The sequence below is a fragment of the Orycteropus afer genome, unplaced genomic scaffold, assembly GCF_000298275.1.
Source record: "Orycteropus afer afer isolate SDZICR_OR568_19922 unplaced genomic scaffold, OryAfe1.0 scaffold00010, whole genome shotgun sequence".
In the NCBI taxonomy this organism is placed as follows: Eukaryota; Metazoa; Chordata; class Mammalia; order Tubulidentata; family Orycteropodidae; genus Orycteropus; species Orycteropus afer.
Genome location: NW_006921597.1, coordinates 20,128,948 through 20,147,100, shown reverse-complemented (window position 1 = coordinate 20,147,100; position 18,153 = coordinate 20,128,948). Strand labels below are relative to the sequence as shown.

The 18,153-nt window shown below is 42.8% G+C and overlaps 1 protein-coding gene across 1 annotated transcript in view; it reads right to left on the bottom strand.

Annotated features, from left to right (window-relative positions):
- Positions 1-4,864: 4,864 nt before the first annotated feature.
- The window catches only part of SORT1 (sortilin 1), a 136,354-nt gene continuing 123,065 nt past the window's right edge, over positions 4,865-18,153 (bottom strand). Inside the window, exons 11-20 of the mRNA XM_007949758.2 lie at positions 16,984-17,090; positions 15,058-15,160; positions 14,208-14,376; positions 13,448-13,638; positions 11,014-11,203; positions 7,733-7,849; positions 7,024-7,132; positions 5,504-5,610; positions 5,096-5,219; positions 4,865-4,879 (exon numbers count right to left, since the gene is read on the bottom strand). Of these exons, the coding sequence (XP_007947949.1) occupies positions 4,865-4,879; positions 5,096-5,219; positions 5,504-5,610; positions 7,024-7,132; positions 7,733-7,849; positions 11,014-11,203; positions 13,448-13,638; positions 14,208-14,376; positions 15,058-15,160; positions 16,984-17,090 (1,232 nt within the window). The remainder of the gene's footprint in view (positions 4,880-5,095; positions 5,220-5,503; positions 5,611-7,023; positions 7,133-7,732; positions 7,850-11,013; positions 11,204-13,447; positions 13,639-14,207; positions 14,377-15,057; positions 15,161-16,983; positions 17,091-18,153) is intronic.

Here is an 18,153-nt window from a genome sequence, read left to right as displayed (position 1 = left end):
ATCCCACCTCACATGCAATTTTCTGTCCCAAGGGAACAGAAAACTTAGATTTTTAGAGCACATGCAGTAATGTTCTTAATACTGCTTTACACTTTAACAGGAAGGTGGCTGTCCCACAGCTTGGGGGCTGGGGAGCAGGAAGTTATTGAACAGGGAGGAACCACATGCTCAGAAAGGGAACAAGAGACAAGAGGGGGTTGAACAACAGGCACATGGGGACCCTGAGCATTTCTGTGCATGGGAGGAGAGCACCACCCAAACCCTTCTCCCTAGACATCCAAACACAGGAGGTGGGCGGACTCACCAAATAACATTCAAGTCATCCCACCACAAACTGAGGGCATGCGGAGGATGGCAACTGCATTAATGATGTGGGGCTTATCAATAAATCATTAACTTGTACACTATACAGTCTATACATGTATATATGTACACACACACATATATATATAAAGGTACAGATTAGTTCATGTTATTCTATATAAACAAGGATGCTTAAGAATGTACTGGTGTGAAAAAAATGCATACAGCAAACTGTTGAAGACAAGTTCAAATTAATGTTCTGATTTCCACTGTTAGAATGTAACCAAGAAATCATCATGCTCTGGCTATTTTAGTTCTCTTCTGTGTGGGTGGGGCCCAGGTGCCACTAGGCAGGATGGTGCTCCCTAGGCTGCCTGAGCTGGGCAAACGGGTGGCAGATGGAACAGAAAGTCTGCCACCTGTTGACTTTGGCCCTGTCACTCTGTCATGTTCAAAGAAGATTTAAGTCCATGTTCATTTTCCTGCTTGAGGAAAAGTGGCAGCAGAGTTGAGAAGCTGAGTCATCTCCTGTCTGAGCAGCTCCAAGCAGCCTGGCTCTACTTGGGGTGAGGGGCTGTGCTGACATGAGCAGATGAGCCTGGGCCACTGCTTCTGGGGCAGGGCTTGCTAGAGCTCTCCTAAAAGGAGAGAGAGAGACTCTCTCTACCTGGATGGTTTGCCTGGAAAACAAACAAATGACTGAAGCCAGGCCAGCCCTGTCACCTAGTGTAGGTGAAGACTGTCCCATGCTCCTCTCTGCAGGCTGGTACTGTGATGAAGGCCATGGGAGAGCCAACTACGTACAGTTCACAGACTCAGGAGAGGAGCTGCAGGTGGCCAGCACATTACCAACTTCTCAGGGATGAAAGGCCAGCACACACCCAGAGGTAAACCTAAGAGGAAGAGCGATACCCACTGGGAAGCCTATTTAGACGCAGATGGCAAATTTTAAGTTTCAATTACAGATAATCTATTGAATCTCCCAATACTGAATAATGAATTTCCCACCCCAGAGCTTCCATTTCCATAATCCTCCAAAGCCTTTTATCCTTCTAAATGGTGTCACAATTCAACTACCTACCTAGATGTAGCCATCCCTCATCTCTGGATAGGAAACCAAGATACCTCCAATGACCCAGCCTCGCTAGAAACCAACAGCCCTGCTGGTCCAAAACACATGTTCACAGAGGAGCAGAAAGGATGAGTGAGTTCTCCACCTAGATTTAAGAACTCAGACCACTTTAAACTATCTGATAAGTCCTACCTGTCTCCATGATGCTAAATTCCACGCCAAAACCACCTCCAGAAATAATCTCTCCTGCTACAGTTGGATCTGACTCCATGGCAGTGTGTTTGGTTTTGGCTACCAGCCAAGTTTAGGAGTTTACAAAACAATATACTATGTTTTACCTTCAATGTTAATGCTCCTAACCTGATACGAGTAGGACATATCAGAAATTTCTTTTTCCTTAGGCTGTTTCGCTCTCTGACTGAGGGTGAGCAGGCTGATGCAGAAAGCTAACTAGCCAAAAGAGGGAATGAATGTGGCTTGTTGGCAATACCCAAACCAAATGAGCTAAGGCAGCCAGGGACGAGAAACAAGGAGAACGGAGGAGCTAACCTGTCCGCGGAGATTCCATTCCTGCACTCTTGAACAGTGACACTCAATGAGGGGGGCAGTCTCTAAAATCATATTCAAACCTACCTTCACCTTTGTTTTTAGCAATGAAAAATGAGGGAATTAAATGTTCTGTTTACCAAGGTGGCAAGAGTTTAAAAGAGGCGATTAACTACAGTTCTGAAAGAAAATGCCACTTCCGATCCCTGAAGTAAAGAACAGCATGTCATCTGTAAGAAGAGGCCCTGTTCCAAGTATTCAGTACCTGCATGCATGAGGATTTTCAAGAGTTCTGAAGACAACCAATTTGCATTGTTCATAACACACACAGGTCCCTCTCCTGAAAAACAGGCTTAGAAGATACCCCGCCTTTTTAACTCACAAGAATGCAGTGAGGTTCAAATGACATAATGCAAGTCAAAGTCCTCTGAAAACTGACAAATCCTATAGAAACCCCACATATCTTTATAAGCAAAGAGTCCTTATCTTGTATACTTAGAGAAGAATAGTAACTTTCCCATCATAGGTGTTTTCTATATCTTAAAACTAGTAAGAGAACTGCCATATATCAGCACATGTATTTACCCACAAAAAACCAAACCAAACCAAACTCATTGCCATTGAGTTGGATCTGACTCCTCCTTGGGTTTCTGAGGCGGCATCTCTATGGAAGTAATGTGCCCAATCTTCCTTCCAAGGAGTGGCTGGTGGGTTTGAACCTCCAGCCCTCTGGTTAGCAGTCAAATGCCTCAGGCACTACGCCACCAGAGCTCCCATATTTACCCACAGTAGATATAAAAAACCATGTAGCTGGGGAGTCAATTACGACTCATAGTGACTTTATAGGACAGAGCAGGAACTGTCCCATAGGGTTTCCACGGCTGTAATCTTTATGGAAGCAGATTGCCACATCTTTGTCCCGTGGAGCGGCTGGTAGGTTTGAACTGCTGACCTTTTGGTTAGCAGCCAAGTGCTTGACTACTGTGCCACCAAGGCTCCCTACAGTGGGTATAGGCTAGAAGATACAGGGAGTATATGAACAATTTTTTTCTGGGCATTAAATTCACTTTGGGCAGGAGGTGAGGGGGGGAGGAAGACTGATACCTGGATCATCTGTAAGCTGGTGTATTTTTGGAATTATCTAAAATTTTAAAACCACACAAATTTAATGAGCTATTCTAAAACACTGGTGCTCTCTGGGCTTGACAAATATTAATTCTCTTCACAAAAACTGGCCTCATTTAATTTTCTAAGAAATTTCTGGTGCTCCCTGACTCATTTAATTTTACAGCAGTTTCAAAATCTCTAAAGTTCTCCATCCACTCCCTCTCCCACTTTCCCTGCTGCTATTACTCCATTCTGGTAAGAAGAGAATTTCACCATCTGCTCATATGTTCTGACAAAAGTTAAATTTGGCACATATACTTTTTACTGACTTTCTAGCCACAGTGTGAACTACCAGCAAAATGGTAGCTACCAATGGAAAAAGGTCCCAATCATAATTATTGGGAGAAACTGTGACCAGCACAGTAGGTACACTTAGACTGAAAACTTCCTTGACTGTATTTCTGTATAGCAAATATTTGAGCTGTATTAAAACTAATTATTGCAACTTTCCATTACTACACGTCCACCCAAAAGTCCACCCCTACTACATTCTACAACTTATTTCATTTGGAAAAATGTCAAATGGAAGGAAAACTTCCTTTAATTTAAAATATGAACTTACTATATCACACAAAGCATCATCCAGACTGGAAGTGCATTTGTAACTGGTTCAGCCAAAAAGCTTCATGCCAACAAATTTATTGGCAAAACTGGGGTAAAAGGGGTGAGAAGGTAAGCTTGGTAATAAAATCTTGGTTTTTTTCTTAAAGGCTACAAATCTGAAAACATCACCAGCCCTGAATCAAGGTATAACAGCAACCTAAAAGGAAGCGAGTAAGCAGCCATTTTAATGATTCAGCAATGAGCCAACGAAACAGGTAGGGAGAAATGGAAGACCATGATATTCAGTCCTCAGGGATGTACTGTGTACTCCACACCCCATCCTAGTGAAGAGCATTCTGCCTAGGCAGACATCCAGGGCAAGCCTGCATCCTGTCCTTGAACAAGTCCACTGGCACACACACAAAGCATGGCTTGAAAGATCTCGAAAGAAGTTAAGAATTTCTCTTTTTAATAGGTGCTAAATCTAGTGGTCACTTCTCTGCTGCTTCCTTCCCCTGTCCCAAGTCAAACACATTGCCCTTTAAGTTGTCCTGATTTAGTACCTTGGAAGCACATGGTTAAGTCAGTTGCCAAAGGGCAATTAACAAGGGTATTGCCTAATTAAGTAGTGGAAAAGAAAAATCACTGTGGTCTATGGTCTCTGGGGGGAAGGGGATCAGGGATCCGTGGGAGGAGCTGCTGTGTAATGTTCTGGGAGCAGGGCTGTCCCCAGATGGAGAAAAGCTGCCCAGGCTGTGCCTGTCATTGCAGCCTCTGTTTTCATCTCTGCAGCTGTTTCATGTGGCCAGCAGAGCCCAGGGACAGCACCAAGTACACTGTGATGCTGAAGCTGGCAGCCGCTGGGAGGCAGGCACCACGTAAAACACTCAAGAGTGGGTTTAGTGAAACATTCCCTTCAAATTCCATTTCATTTCCCTTTTTTTTTTTTTTAAAAAAAAGCAAAAATCATCCATATTTTACAAAGAGACAAAACTTAAAAATTAAACAATTTAAAGATGCCCCCGTCTTCTCATAGCCAATTGTAGAGTGTTTAGGGTTCCCCACCCCACCCTGCATTTCTTTAGTGGAGGTCCTTTTGGCTTTGATGGAAGCAGCAGAAACAGAGCTGGGTCCCTCGCAATGGGAACTTTATTTCCCCAAGTCGGAGCCATAGGGAGTGTAAGAGGTACTGCGGTTCCATCATCCGTGCTTGGTCCCAGGTCATGTGAAGAGCTACTCCAGGAGATCCTGAAGGGAAAGACATGCACAGTATCATCGACAGACTGAAGAATTCCCATTTTGAAGGCAATCACCTACTTTCACGGCTTTCCAGACTTACAGCCATTAAACTGCAGTTTCTAGCTTATACCTACCTGCCTTTGTTCCAATCCTATCTTGATCATGAGTAAGACAGAAATCATCCCTTTTTGTACTCTTGTACCACCCCTCCAAAGAAAGTCTCACCTCATCTGAGTCATCATGATAACCACTTTTATGGGTGTGGGAGGCTGTGTCCAAAGCATCCACACCATCCACTCCATTGGCCTCTGCGTGCTGCTGCAGCACAGAATAGCGATGCACCAGGAACCTGGGGATGGAAACCTCTGTCAATCCTCACCCTCTGAGAAGGGGTGTGTTTCTTCTAGGACTGTGGATTCTGAGTTTTATACACTCACATGATGAGTCACACACACATTACAGGAAGCAGAGTCTATAGTTGACATATGGAAAATACAAGATATGAAAAAATTTGGGTCTGATTTTTCAGGAACAACACTTCAACTAGCTAGTTTTTGCCAAGGATAGACTTGACCATATGGCCAACTTTCTGGTTTGATATCAGTACCTCTGATTGACATCCACGTTTCTTACCTTCCCCCACAGACATATTTCTTCACAATAAGCACTCCTGCTATGACTGTGACCAGCATCAATCCCACAATGGCCAGGATTATTGGAACAGAACTTGACTTGGAATTCTTGATGAATTAAAACATACACAAAAGCATGGATTAGGCACACATACTCTAGGGCTGAGTTAAAAAGCTGCTCATTCCTCATTTCTCTGTAAGTGATCTGAGTCCCCAGGCACTTAATGATGGTATCTTCCCAACCCCTCACGATGAACTATCTCAACACTACCAGAAGAACATCACAGCTACTAGAGGGAAACAAGAGCTCCAACTGTCTTGAAGCTATCAGAATGCTACAAACCCAGTGGCTTCAAATGGCAATGCTGCACGGGAGCTTGGCAACTACCTAGAACAAATGGTAACTGTGATCGTTCCCTATCTCCACTGCTTACTAGTCTCAAAGGGTGGACTGCAAAGAGGGACCATGATAACAGTGGGCTGAATGGATTGGGAATAGGGCCATTTCTTGGGAAGAAGCTGTGCCACTGTTTTACCAGGCAGGCCGTTATATAACAAGCACCAAGATTTATTTTTTGTATTTTTCACTTGATTCCTGGTATATTATTTTACAAATAAACCTCTTTATATCATTGTGTGTGACCTACCTGCGTCTGGGTGGGAGATAGGGAGTGTGTGTTTTCAATGTATCCAAGAGGAGGCGAAGCTGGATTCTGGGACATGTGGTGTCCCTGTGGGCGGGATTCCTGTGCAATCACACACACAAATGCCCTGAGGACAGCCATCAGGAGTCCAGGGCAGGGGGTGCAGAGGAGGAAGAACTTGCCCCCTTACATAAACACACACCCACACACTCTTCTCCCACTGCCTTCCTAAACCCACCCCTGCCAGTCCCTCATCCTTTAGAATACCAGAGAGGAGGGGATGGGAGATGGTCCAGCTCAACCTCTCATTTTACCATTTAGGAAACTAGGGCTCAAAATTTATTGGCCCATGTCACACTGCTCCTTTATCAAGAGGTGTCTGCTTTACCCCAAATACCAGCAGGTTTATAATCTGCCCCACAAATTGCTGCTAAATAAAAAACAGCCTATTATTACCATAGCTCAGTTTTTCATTCTGAGGACACACTTTACATGACTCAGCACCAACACCCACCCCATCTAGTCTTCCACACTCACAAACTCTAAGTCATGGCCTTTACAGTCAAACTTCTGCAGTCATTCTCCTAAAAAACTAGAAGCCTGAGAAATGTCAATTCTATGCTTCTGCGGTACCTGACTTGATCAACTTTACAGAATACCATTTCTTTGCAACAAAATGGAGTTTTCAGCAGGATGAACTTAACATCAGGTTATATGATTCATCTTTCATCCTACTAACTTCCTGTCCAAAGGAAAGCCTGATAGAAGCAGTATGCTCTTTGTATTCATTAATCAAATTATTGATGCTGTGACTTTGATTTTTCCTGAGAGGAAACAAAATCCTACTTGCTTCTAAACCAGATCTACTTTGACATACCTGCTTTTCTGGACTCAAAAAGTTGCTCGTGCATTTCTTTTTCAAGTCTTTTACTTCTCGAACTGGATTTGCCCCACCTTGGCATTTGTCTCCAGGAATTTTCCGGTATCTGAAAGACAGTGAAGACTTGTTAACAGGATAGAAAGGATGTCTTCCTGGGCTCTTGCCTATTTCCTGAAAACAAGATTTGAACAGCTGCAGAAAAGTATCTTGTCCTTTCACTACCTTTCAGGCCTGGGGAAACATCCCACGGGGATGTTTTAGGGTATTTTATAAAGTTTCAGGCTGAGCTGACCAACCAGGTTGGGCTTTGCCATTAGGGACATGCCTGTCCTTTTGTCTTGAGAGACTGTGCCAAAGAACTATGACCCTGGGGATACACATAACAAGTGGAACAAACATAGGACAGGTGGAAAAAATTATCAGGGGAGGGAGGTAAAGAGGCTCTTCTAGAGCTGCACTGTCTTATATGAGGGCTATTAAAATTAAATGATATTTAAAATTCAGTCTCTTAGGTACACTGGCCACATTTCATGTGTTACTGGCTGCATATGGCTACCGTAGCACACACAGCAGAGTACAGAACATTTCCACCAGCACAGAAAGTTCTGCTCTAAGTATTCTCGCAGAGCTCTGTGTGGAGAGCAAGTTTTTCACTCTGAGGGATGATGGTTCATCTGTCATGATGAGGGAGATGAAGCTCTTGTACCCATTTGTTGTCAGGTGCTCTTCTCTCCCATACAGACAAAACTCCAGGTCGTGGCCCTTCAGTTCTGGCTGCTCCACACACTTTGAATCGTTTTCTAGACGGAAGTAGCCAAAATCACTGCAAGAGATAGCACATAAGAAAGCTTTCAAAGGTGCTGAAAGACAGTAAGTGGCTAGCAATGAACGTTTCTGTGGGGCAGTGGATGGTGAACAACCCAGTGTTAGGTGGCTACAGGTAACTCAGGGAAGGCCTGTGCCATCTCTGAGGAAGATCCATTTAGGAAAATAGGCATGGAGAGAAATTTATTGGGAGAAAAAAAACCTGGTAGGTTTAGGATTCACTGGCAAGAAGCCCCAAAGCTGGGATCCCTGCCAAGCTGCTCAAGTCCAGGAAGGGGACAGAATACAGCCTGCAAGGGGTAGGAAGCCATGCATCCAAGAGAGGAGACCACAGAGAGACAGTGCCATCAACAGAAGATCTCAACTCAGGGAGACTTAGCAACTCATTTATTTACCTCCAAAGAACTTATTAGGTTGCTCTTAGAGTCTCTATGCTGACCTTTGTCTGCCTTCCCTACTTCTGTCCCTCTTAGTTCCTTAGATGGTCCTTGCCTCTTACTCCAACCTCAGTGCCCTTTACTGCCCTCTACTCCATCTCATCTCACCACAGCATCACCACCCGCTCTCCCTTTCCTGTTTTTCCCAAAGAAATAATGTCCTGCCTCCTCTCTGAGCCTGACCCCCTACACATCAGCATCTTTAGTCTCATCCTTCCTACTTGCCCTGGGGCCTTGCTCACCGAGTGTGTGAGAGAGGGCAATCAATCAATCTCTCCCCTTCCACTGGTGTCTTCTTAGACTACGTAGTCTTCCAGCCTAGAAATTACTTCTGTAATCCTACTACTTCTCAATCCTCTCCTTTACTAGCCAAATTTCTCAAAAAAACTATTTTGCTTGTCCTATGCTACTCATTTCTCATTTACTTTTTATCCTGAGCATTTTGACTCCCACCCCTCACTGCAACCTGGAAAATTAATGTCTTCCATCACCCCTACCAAGGTTACTAGTCATCTCATCCCGTGGAGCCCTCTCTGGTCTCATTCACTTTAACCACCTGCTCCGTGGCACCTGACACAGATCGCAGTCCTATTCATACACACCTTTGTGTCACCTCCTGAAAGAAGTCTTCTTTGACCCACTTCCAGGCAGCTCTAGTTGGAATAATCTCTCCCTTCTCTAAATTCCTGTGGCACTTACCATCTTCTGTTTTACATCATTATAATGTACTGTGTACCAAGACAGAACCTATAACGAACTTTTCATTATCACTTGCACTACTGTGCACACTGCAAGTATTCAACGAAGATTTGGTGAATATATCAATGCTAGTCATACTTCAAGTTTTTCTGATGAATATTTAGGGGAGAGGGTAGGGAGAACAAAAAGATGCAGAAGATAGCAGGGAGAAATTTCTGGTAAAGACTTAGGTTTTCAATGCAAAATTTCAGGGAAAGTACCCTTTCCACTCATACAAGACACATTTATCTAGAGTGCATGGTACAGCATGTGGACCCTAGGGCCTAACTGCCAGGTTCACACCCCAGCTCTGCCATTTCACAGCCAGGTGACCACAGGCCAAGTTAGTTGTACCCTCTCTCTTTATCTCATTTTTTCCTTTATAAAATGAAAACCATGACAATGCCCATCTCATAGGGCTGTTGTGAAGTTAGAAACAAGTAATTTAGGACAGTGCCTGGTACAGAGTTAGTGTTCAACAATGTTGGCTGCTATAATTATTATTATCAAATATAACTTCAAGGACTTTAGAGGTTAATGGTGGAACCAAACCTATAACCAAAACCCATGGCCATCAAGCTGATTCCAACTCATAGCGATCCAACAGGTTGGAGTAGAAGTGCCCCATAGGGTTTTTGAGGCTGTAAACCTTTACATAAGCAGACTGTCTCATCTTTCTACCATGGGTTCAGACAGCCAACCTTTTGGTTAACAGCTAAATGCTTTAACCACTGCACCACCCAAGTTCCTTATAAACAATAATTAAAACTTAAGAAGTACTGTGATAGAACCGCAGATGAGGGAATGCTGGGGAAGGTTTTAAAGAGATGTTATCTGAACTAAGTATTAAAGGACAAGCAGGAATTCACAAGGCTTGGAAGTCAAGCAGGGAATATGGAAAAACTTTGTAGGTAATGGCATGGAGTCCCGAAGAAGTATGGCATGCTCAGAAAACAGCAGAAGCCTGGATAATTAAGAGGATAGCATGTGTGGAGTAAAGAATGGGAGAAAACCCTTTATATTTTTACAGTAGCAACACCTCTAGCCCTACTAGACCAACGCTGTTTTGGGAGATCTTATTCCTTGTGGAAACAGAGAAGGGAGGGCCTTTGACCACCCCCTGCTATAGATAAGAACCCACAGGAGGAACCACACTGGATTTGACTTGTGATTTGCTCAGACCTATTCTGCTGTTGCCTACAGTGTGAGGGAATGTGACATGGGAAGACATGACTGCTATGGGCCTGCCTTGTTTGTTCAAATCCTTTGGGATCCACTTTTACTTCCTGACAGTACCCTTTGCAGGTAACGAGTCACAAAGATTATTACCTGTGATGTGAAGCCCCTAAAATTACCTCACGTAAGCTATACAGGGACTCCCTTGCCCTTGTACAATCAACTAACCCTATGCCAGCCAAGTAACTTATTCTTAACCCTGCATAGTCCTGACTCTAGGGAGTGATGGCCTCTGAACCTTGACGGGGCATGTGGATCAAAAATATTCTAATGTCACCTCTGTCTCAGGACACGGCCACACGCTCCCTGCCTCTAGTCTTTCAGAGAGCACAAAGCCTTCTGACCTCAAGCTGTCAGGCTCCTCTCTCAAGTCCCATTTCCTCTTCGCTCCTGTGCCATTTTTCTTACTGCGTTTGTCTTGTCATTTTTGACAGGTTTTTTGATTTATTCCCTTTGTCCTTATATTATCTTCTTTCCTTCCCACCTTTGCTAAATCAGGAGGATTTGTTGCTGATTCTGCCCAGTAATTGTCTAATGTGATATTATCTTTCCAATTATTAAGAATTGTGGTTCCTTTTCTCTGTGCCTCAATTTCCTTGCCTGCAAAAAGAGAAGCAGCAGCAGTTCGCCATTCTTGGGGAAGAAAGGAATGAAAAGGATTAAAATATTTTTCAGCCCTGTAAGGCAACTGTCTTTCACCTCCTGCAACACAGGAAAGGGGCTGAAAGAGGGATCTGAGGAATGCTGATACCAGAGGAAGTCCTCCAGAGTACAGAGACAGATGGATGGCTGCTTGGTCACAACATAGTCTCGGCCATTCTGACAGACGGACGACTTGCGCAGCCGTAGATACTGTTCTTTATAGCCTAAAATGCAGCCATCTTCATAATCTCCAGGGTCTGTGGAGTGAGCCAGCCATATGGTATAGTCCTTCTCTTCACCTAAAGGACAGACAGGCTGTTCAGGAAACCACACGGCACAGAACCCACCCACGTGAGACAGCTGCCAGGCAACAGGCAGAACAAGGAGAGGGAAAGTGGGAATGTCTGACTCAACCTATTGCTTCCTTTTGAAATTGCAAACAAAAAGTTACATTAGTCTGCAGCCTACTAGCAACTGGTGTTTCTTCATGCCAAAAGAGGATTTTTTCCCCATCTCTCCATCCATTTGCAGCCTGGGAAAAGTCTTGTTCAAAGTGGAAAGCTAGACAGAGGACGACCTCTGGAATCCCTTCCAAACTGAGGCTGCTGTCTGTATGTCTTGTATACCTAGCCCCTTGTCAGTAGAAGCTTTTTTTTTTTTTGTTGTTGTTATTTGCCATCGAGTCGGCCCCAACTCATAGCGACCCCTCCTTGGGTTTCCAAGGCAGTATCACTACGGAAGTAGGATTGCCCAACCTGCTACCCATGGTAAATAACCAAAGTGCTTTCCACTTTGGGTCAGGGAGCTCTTTGTTTGAGACAAGATACCAATTAGCCGGGCATGGATTCCATTTCTTTAAAGGTTACTTTGCTTCAAACAAAAAAGGAAAATATTCTTTTGTTAGACTTCTAGCTCTAATTAACTGGCTCTTCAATGTAGACTACACTGTTGATGATGACAGTTTCTGGCTTAGTACAGCATATCAACCACTTCTTGAAAAATGACTGAGAAGCTATGACCTCAAGCCTGACTGTGGATTAGGCTTTTATCCTTTAGGATATGAAGACGAGCATACCAAATACCCCACTGTTGTCAAGGTGATTCTGACTCACAGTGACCCTATAGGACAGAGTAGAACTGCTCCATAGCGTTTCCAAGGCTGAAATTTTTATGAAGCAGAACGCCTCATCTTTCTCCAAAGAGACTGGTGTGTTCTAATCCCCAACCTTTCAGTTAGCAGCTTATAGAGCCCTGTTAGGGAGCAGGTACCCAAAACATCTTTTAATGACAATGGATTAAACTTTAGGGATAACTGTAAAACTGCCTGCTGAGGGGAACACTTATAAACCAGCTCCTTTACAGACCGTTTAACGAATTTAGACAACAATGAAATTTGGTATTAAACCATATTTAAATATGTTGTAGGAAAGATAAGACCCAAACCGAGAGTTCTGCCTCCTCTAGGAGTCATTCACTTAACATTCTGAGGAAACAGATTTAACATTCTGAGGAAATGGACCCACACTGCAGGCAGGACCAAAATTCAACTAATGTGTCTTGAAACATAAATAAGTCTTTTATGACATTATGTCAACATTTAACTACAGGTCACAGGGTGGTCTCACTTTCTTCAGTTTTTCCTTTTATCCCCCATGTTTCCCAGCAGAATGTCAGCTCATGGTTGTGATCCTTTAGGAACACTGGGCAATTACAATTTTAACTCCTTTTCCAAAGCCATTTTCTAGGTCTTTAATATACCTTCTAGTTTAAAGTCACAGAGCTCTGACATGGTGAGTATGGGCTTCCCAACGACCCCGATGCCTGTTCTAGAGCCTCATTTGTAACTGACATTCAAGCCAAAATACTTGGCATGGAAACATCCTCACTTCAACACTTCAATAAGTGATGCTGTCAATTAGATGCTCTTTGCGACAGTTTCCCTTTTACGGTTCTATTGATGTCCCTAAAGGGGAGTTTTAAAAAAACCCTGAAATGTTTTGAAATTATTTTAGATAAATATGACCATGCATTTTCTCACAATCAGTAAAGAAGCTACGGAAGAGATATGGAGATCTCTTCAATGCAAAGCTATACTGCTCTGTATGATAGTCTTAGTCACATGTGTGGCTAGTCTAAATTGAGACTTGCTTAAAAGCAAAGTATAAAATATACCTTGGATTTTGAAGACTGAGAATGTAAAATATCTTTTTTAATTGTTTAATACTGCTTGCATGAAATATTATTTTGGCTATACAGAGATAATTATGTCATTAAAATTAATTTCACCTATTTTTTTCATGTAGCCAACAGAAAACTTAAAATTATACATGTGGCCTTCAGCACATTTCTATTGCACAGTGCTAGTCCAAGGAAGGAGATGCTTCACTGGTACCATTCTGTAGCTTAATTACTCACATGGAACATACTTCAATTCCTTTTCATGTACATTTGCTTATTCTAGTGAAATAAAATGAAATCCAATCAGGTATTTAAGAAAATAAGCTTGTAAGTTTCTGGCAGAAAAGGCCAAAGGAGACACTCACAGTTCCTCTCAAGGATATCTTTGAAATCGATGGTATATGAGACCCACTGGCGGGTGAGGAAAGATTCCGTGAAGCCCCAGATGCTGATATTCATGGACCTGGCTCCAGGTTCTGAAGCCAGGCCGGTGAAATAAATGGGATCCCTGGTGAATGTGTAGGTTTGCCAACACTGACCTTCGTCTGTGGAGAACCTGAAACCATAATTGGAGAAAGATCATGACAGAGGACTAATGCTTACTAGGGACATCAGGAGACCACACTACTGTGTGATCCCAAACCTGAGAGAAGCCCTCCTGTTTAGGTGATGGCTTACTGTCTGACAATTCTATTCATTTTTAATGCATATAGTTAAAAGGTAAGGAAAGAAGGGTTCACTTAGAGACAGTACAGAAGTAAGCATCTTTTAAAAATCCTTTCAGAGGAAAGAGAGGGTAGTGATTCAGCTAAGACTGCACTTCTAAATCAATAAACGGAAATTATTTTATAAGAACTTGTTACTTCAGATGTCATTCTTAAATTCTGTTTGAATACTTCTGTAATATTTTTCTGGAAAGAAAAGAGTATTTTTCAAAAATTTTAAACCATTTTAAACCATTTAATCTGACTTGCTCTAAACACAATCTCTTCAAGAACCTACCCTACAGTTCTGTAGAACACAAACATCTAAACTGGGATCCACTCCCCCGCCACCCAGTAATCTGAAGATCTCCACAGTTGCCCTCTATGCAGAGAGTGTGGGTGGAAACAAGCTCATGCATACTTAATCACATTGATAGGATGGCTGCTGTGCTCAATGGCCACAATGATGCCTCCAGAATCCAGGATGGTATAATAGTGAGGTCCTTCTAGCATCTTCGCCCAGGAGTAGCCCCCATCATCTGAGATGTACACATCTGGGACCATAACTGAGATGGCATCGCCCACACTACCTGTAACACAATACATCATCCCATCAGCACAAACTGGCTAAAGAACAGAGAGGACTTACTGCCAAAAGAATAACTCTGGCCTCTTATGGTAGAAAGGAATGTCACTAAGAATTTGGACCACTGTCTGTCAGTTTGTCATACTGTGGTGGCTTGCATTTTGTGGTGATACTGGAAGCCATACCACTCATTTCAAATACCAGCAGGATCACCCATAGTGGACAGGTTTCAGCAGAGCTTCCAGAATAAGAAAGAAAGGCCTGGTGATCTACTTCTGAGTATCAGCCAATGAAAATTCCATGCGCCACAAAAGAATACTGTCCAACACAGGGCTAGAAGATAAGCCTCCTAGGTTGTATGGCACTCAAAATACACAGCAGCTGCAACAACGGACTCGAGCATACCAATGATGGTGAAGATGAAACAACCAGGGAACATTTTGTTTTGCTGTAGATAGGTTGCCATGAGTTGGAGTTGATTCATCTGCAACTTACAACAACAACAAAGATTTGAGAAAGAGAAAAGTCATGTTGCTCTCTCCAATGAGAGTCTAAGAAGAATCCAAAGCACAAAAGGACTGTAAAAGCTATCTATAGTAGTTGTATTGTAGGGTTCAAAGCTCTGACTGAGTTTCAGTGTGCTCAGCTACCTCTGTCCGTGGTGGTGAATAGGAGGGCTTCTTACCATGAGCGATGACTATGCCTATGGCGTTAGGCTCTGAGAGTGGGGCCATTGGAACGTTTAGCTTCTGGGAGATGCTATAAGAAGCATGAATATGAAGACTGCACTGTGAAAAGAAACCAAGGCTTAGATTAAAACCAACGGTGTAATTTCTTTACCCATCTCACACAGCCTTCTAATAAAGCTTTTAATTTGACCCAGACTTCAGTGGTATACTCTTTATTCTGAAATGTATCAGTACATTTGGTAGCAAATTACATAGTTCTCATGTGTGCCTTAGTTTATTTTATTCCTGCCTTACATCAAAGCCTCTTACCAACCAGAGTGTGATTCCACCCAAGTAAACTTGATGAACACCTAACATAGTAGAGACACTGTACAAGATACTGTGGTGATCCAACATAAGACCCAGTCCTACCTTTAAGAAATATGCCAGAAACCAGCTGAGGTATACAGCAGAATGAAAGTTAGTACTTTAAGTATTTTAAAAGAAGTTTAACCAAACTATCAGTAAAAGGCAGAGGAGTGACTGGTTCTAGCTGAAGATGGTTAGAATGTCTAGTGTTGGACAATCAGGGATGGGAGGGATGGATACAGCTTTCCCCAGGAACAGTGTAAGCAAGTCACAGAGGTGGGGGCATGCAAGGTGTTTAGGGAGTAACAGTGGGTTATAACAAGGATGCCAGTGATAAAGTGGACAATGACGATGAAAAGGTAGAAGAGACACCAATAGGCCCTTCATTCACTAGGCCAGAGGCCCAGACTATATTTACAAGCAAAGGGGGACCATGAAGAGTATTGGGAGAAGCATGGGGAACCTGAAGGTGGCAAGACGAGAAAAGAAGCCACCAGACCCAGGCACACGGTGAGGGTGCACAGGACAAGGCCAAGGTAGACTGGTGGAAAAAAGAGAAGGCAGAGAGGGTATAACAGCCCTTATGAGTGTGGGGAAGGGAAACAGAGTGTTGGGGTAGGGGAGGTGCCATTTACACTGTCTGGGCTCTTGAAACAAAATCTCGACCCTCGGAGAGCAGAGTGCTGGTATAAGCAACAGGTACTCTTAAGGAGAGCTCAGGAACCACCTATACCGCCACTTTTGAAGAAATCTCCCAACATTTCCCAAGCTCCTCTAAAATTCTGTAAAGTTTGTTTTTCATTTCCCTTTTTCTGCCATTCCTGGAATCCTTGGACCCCTAGAGTCATTCCTTTGTGTTTCTAGTTCCCAGTCTCTCCTCAGAGGGGTCTGTTTCTGCTTTCAGTTGCACTACGCATATTATCACCCAAACTCAGGGGCCCAGGAAGCTATGTCGGGCCAGGGAGAAGGGAAAAGAATACCAAGTGCCCTTCTACTTGTTTCTGACCAGCACAGCTTTGCTGACAGAAATAATGCTTGTGAATTGCTGGCTTACGGCTTTTCACGGGATTTCTAAGGTCTCACAGCTCCCATGCTGACCCCTAATTAATCACCATCCTGTCTGTCCATTCTGTCCTCATTCAGCAGTCCGTCAAAATACAAATTGTTTTATCTCAGATTTTTCTTTAAAAAGTTAATAAACTTTCTTCACAGTTCCTATCCTCCAATTTCTAAGTTGATCTCATTATTCCCCTTTCTAAACTTTCCATCTTAAGCTATAAAACCAAAACCAAACTTACTGTCATCGAATTGATTCTGACTCATAGCGACCCCTATTGGGTTTCCAAGGTGGTAAATCTTTATGGAAGTAGATTGCCTAGTCTTGCTTCTGTGGAGTGGCTGGTGGGTTTGAACCACCAACCTTCTGGTTAGCAGTCAGATGCATTAGTCACTGTGCTACCAGAGCTCCTAATTAAGTATGGAAGTTCATTTTTCAGTAGCCTGGGCACTGGGAAAGAGCTAACCAGAATGCCTTCCTTGCTCTAAGTACATAAGGCAAGTGCAGTAAAACAAACCTCATTCTTATTTTTTGCTGTGGCGTCACATTCACTATTTTCAGGTTTCCTCAGGTGCTTCCACCTTCCACCTTGGTCAAAAGTGATCATAGTCTGGATGGAATTATCTGAATGGAAAAAGAATGATACTAAGCCTGCTGCATTGGAAGCATTTGATTAAATTCAGTTTATCATGAAATCATTCTCTCCTGAGGCCTTATAACAACATTATAACGCTGGGGTCCCACAAGCTTAAAACCCTACAAACCAGCTCAGTGCTGGTGAGAACTGAGCAGCACTGCAACTTTTTTTAAAATATTTTTTTATTTTCGTTGAAGATTTATACAGCAGTTTAGGTTCCCAATCAACAATTTCTACACAAACTGTTCAGTAATGTTGGTTACATTCTTCACAAAGTGTGAAATTTGCAAAACTTCTTTTCTGGTTGTTGCATTCTCATCTTTATTTTCAAGTAATTTTTACCATTTGGTCTCATATAGATGACTTATTTTTAAAGAAGCACAGTACTCATGGGTGATACTCTTTCTTTTGTGAGCCAATCTATTATTTACCTAAAAGACAACCTCAGGAGCTAGTTTTGGTTTAAGGTTTAAAGAGAAATCTGAGGGCAATAACCTTGAGGAGTCCTCCAGTCTCAAGCACTCCAGTAAGTCTGTTTTGTTTTTCAGAAATCTAAGGTTCTGTCCCACGTTTTTCTCTCATTCTATCAGGGTCCATCTATTGTATCCGTGGCCAGAAGGGTTGGTAGTGGTAGCTGGGCCCCAGCTAGTTTTTCTGGTCTCAGCATAGATGAGGGTTTGGTTCATATAGACTACTAGTTTTATAAACTGGCTTTTTTGAGTCTTTGGTTTCTTTCTACCTCTTTTGCTCTGCATAAGTAAAGACCAGTATTTGTCTTGGATGATGATCACATGCTTTGAAGACTGCAGAAGCTACTCACCAGACTAGACTGTAGGACAAAACTTTATGAACTATATTATGCCAATTGACTGAGATGTCCTGTGAGACTATGCTCCTAATACTTCGAACCCAGGAAACCAATGCCACGAGGTATTTGGTTATGTCTAAGAAGTATCTGTAACTGTTCCCCTATGTGCTTTATTACGTATATGAATATAGGTGCATACAGTCACATACTTGCATACACATTTGCATATACCTATATGCAGT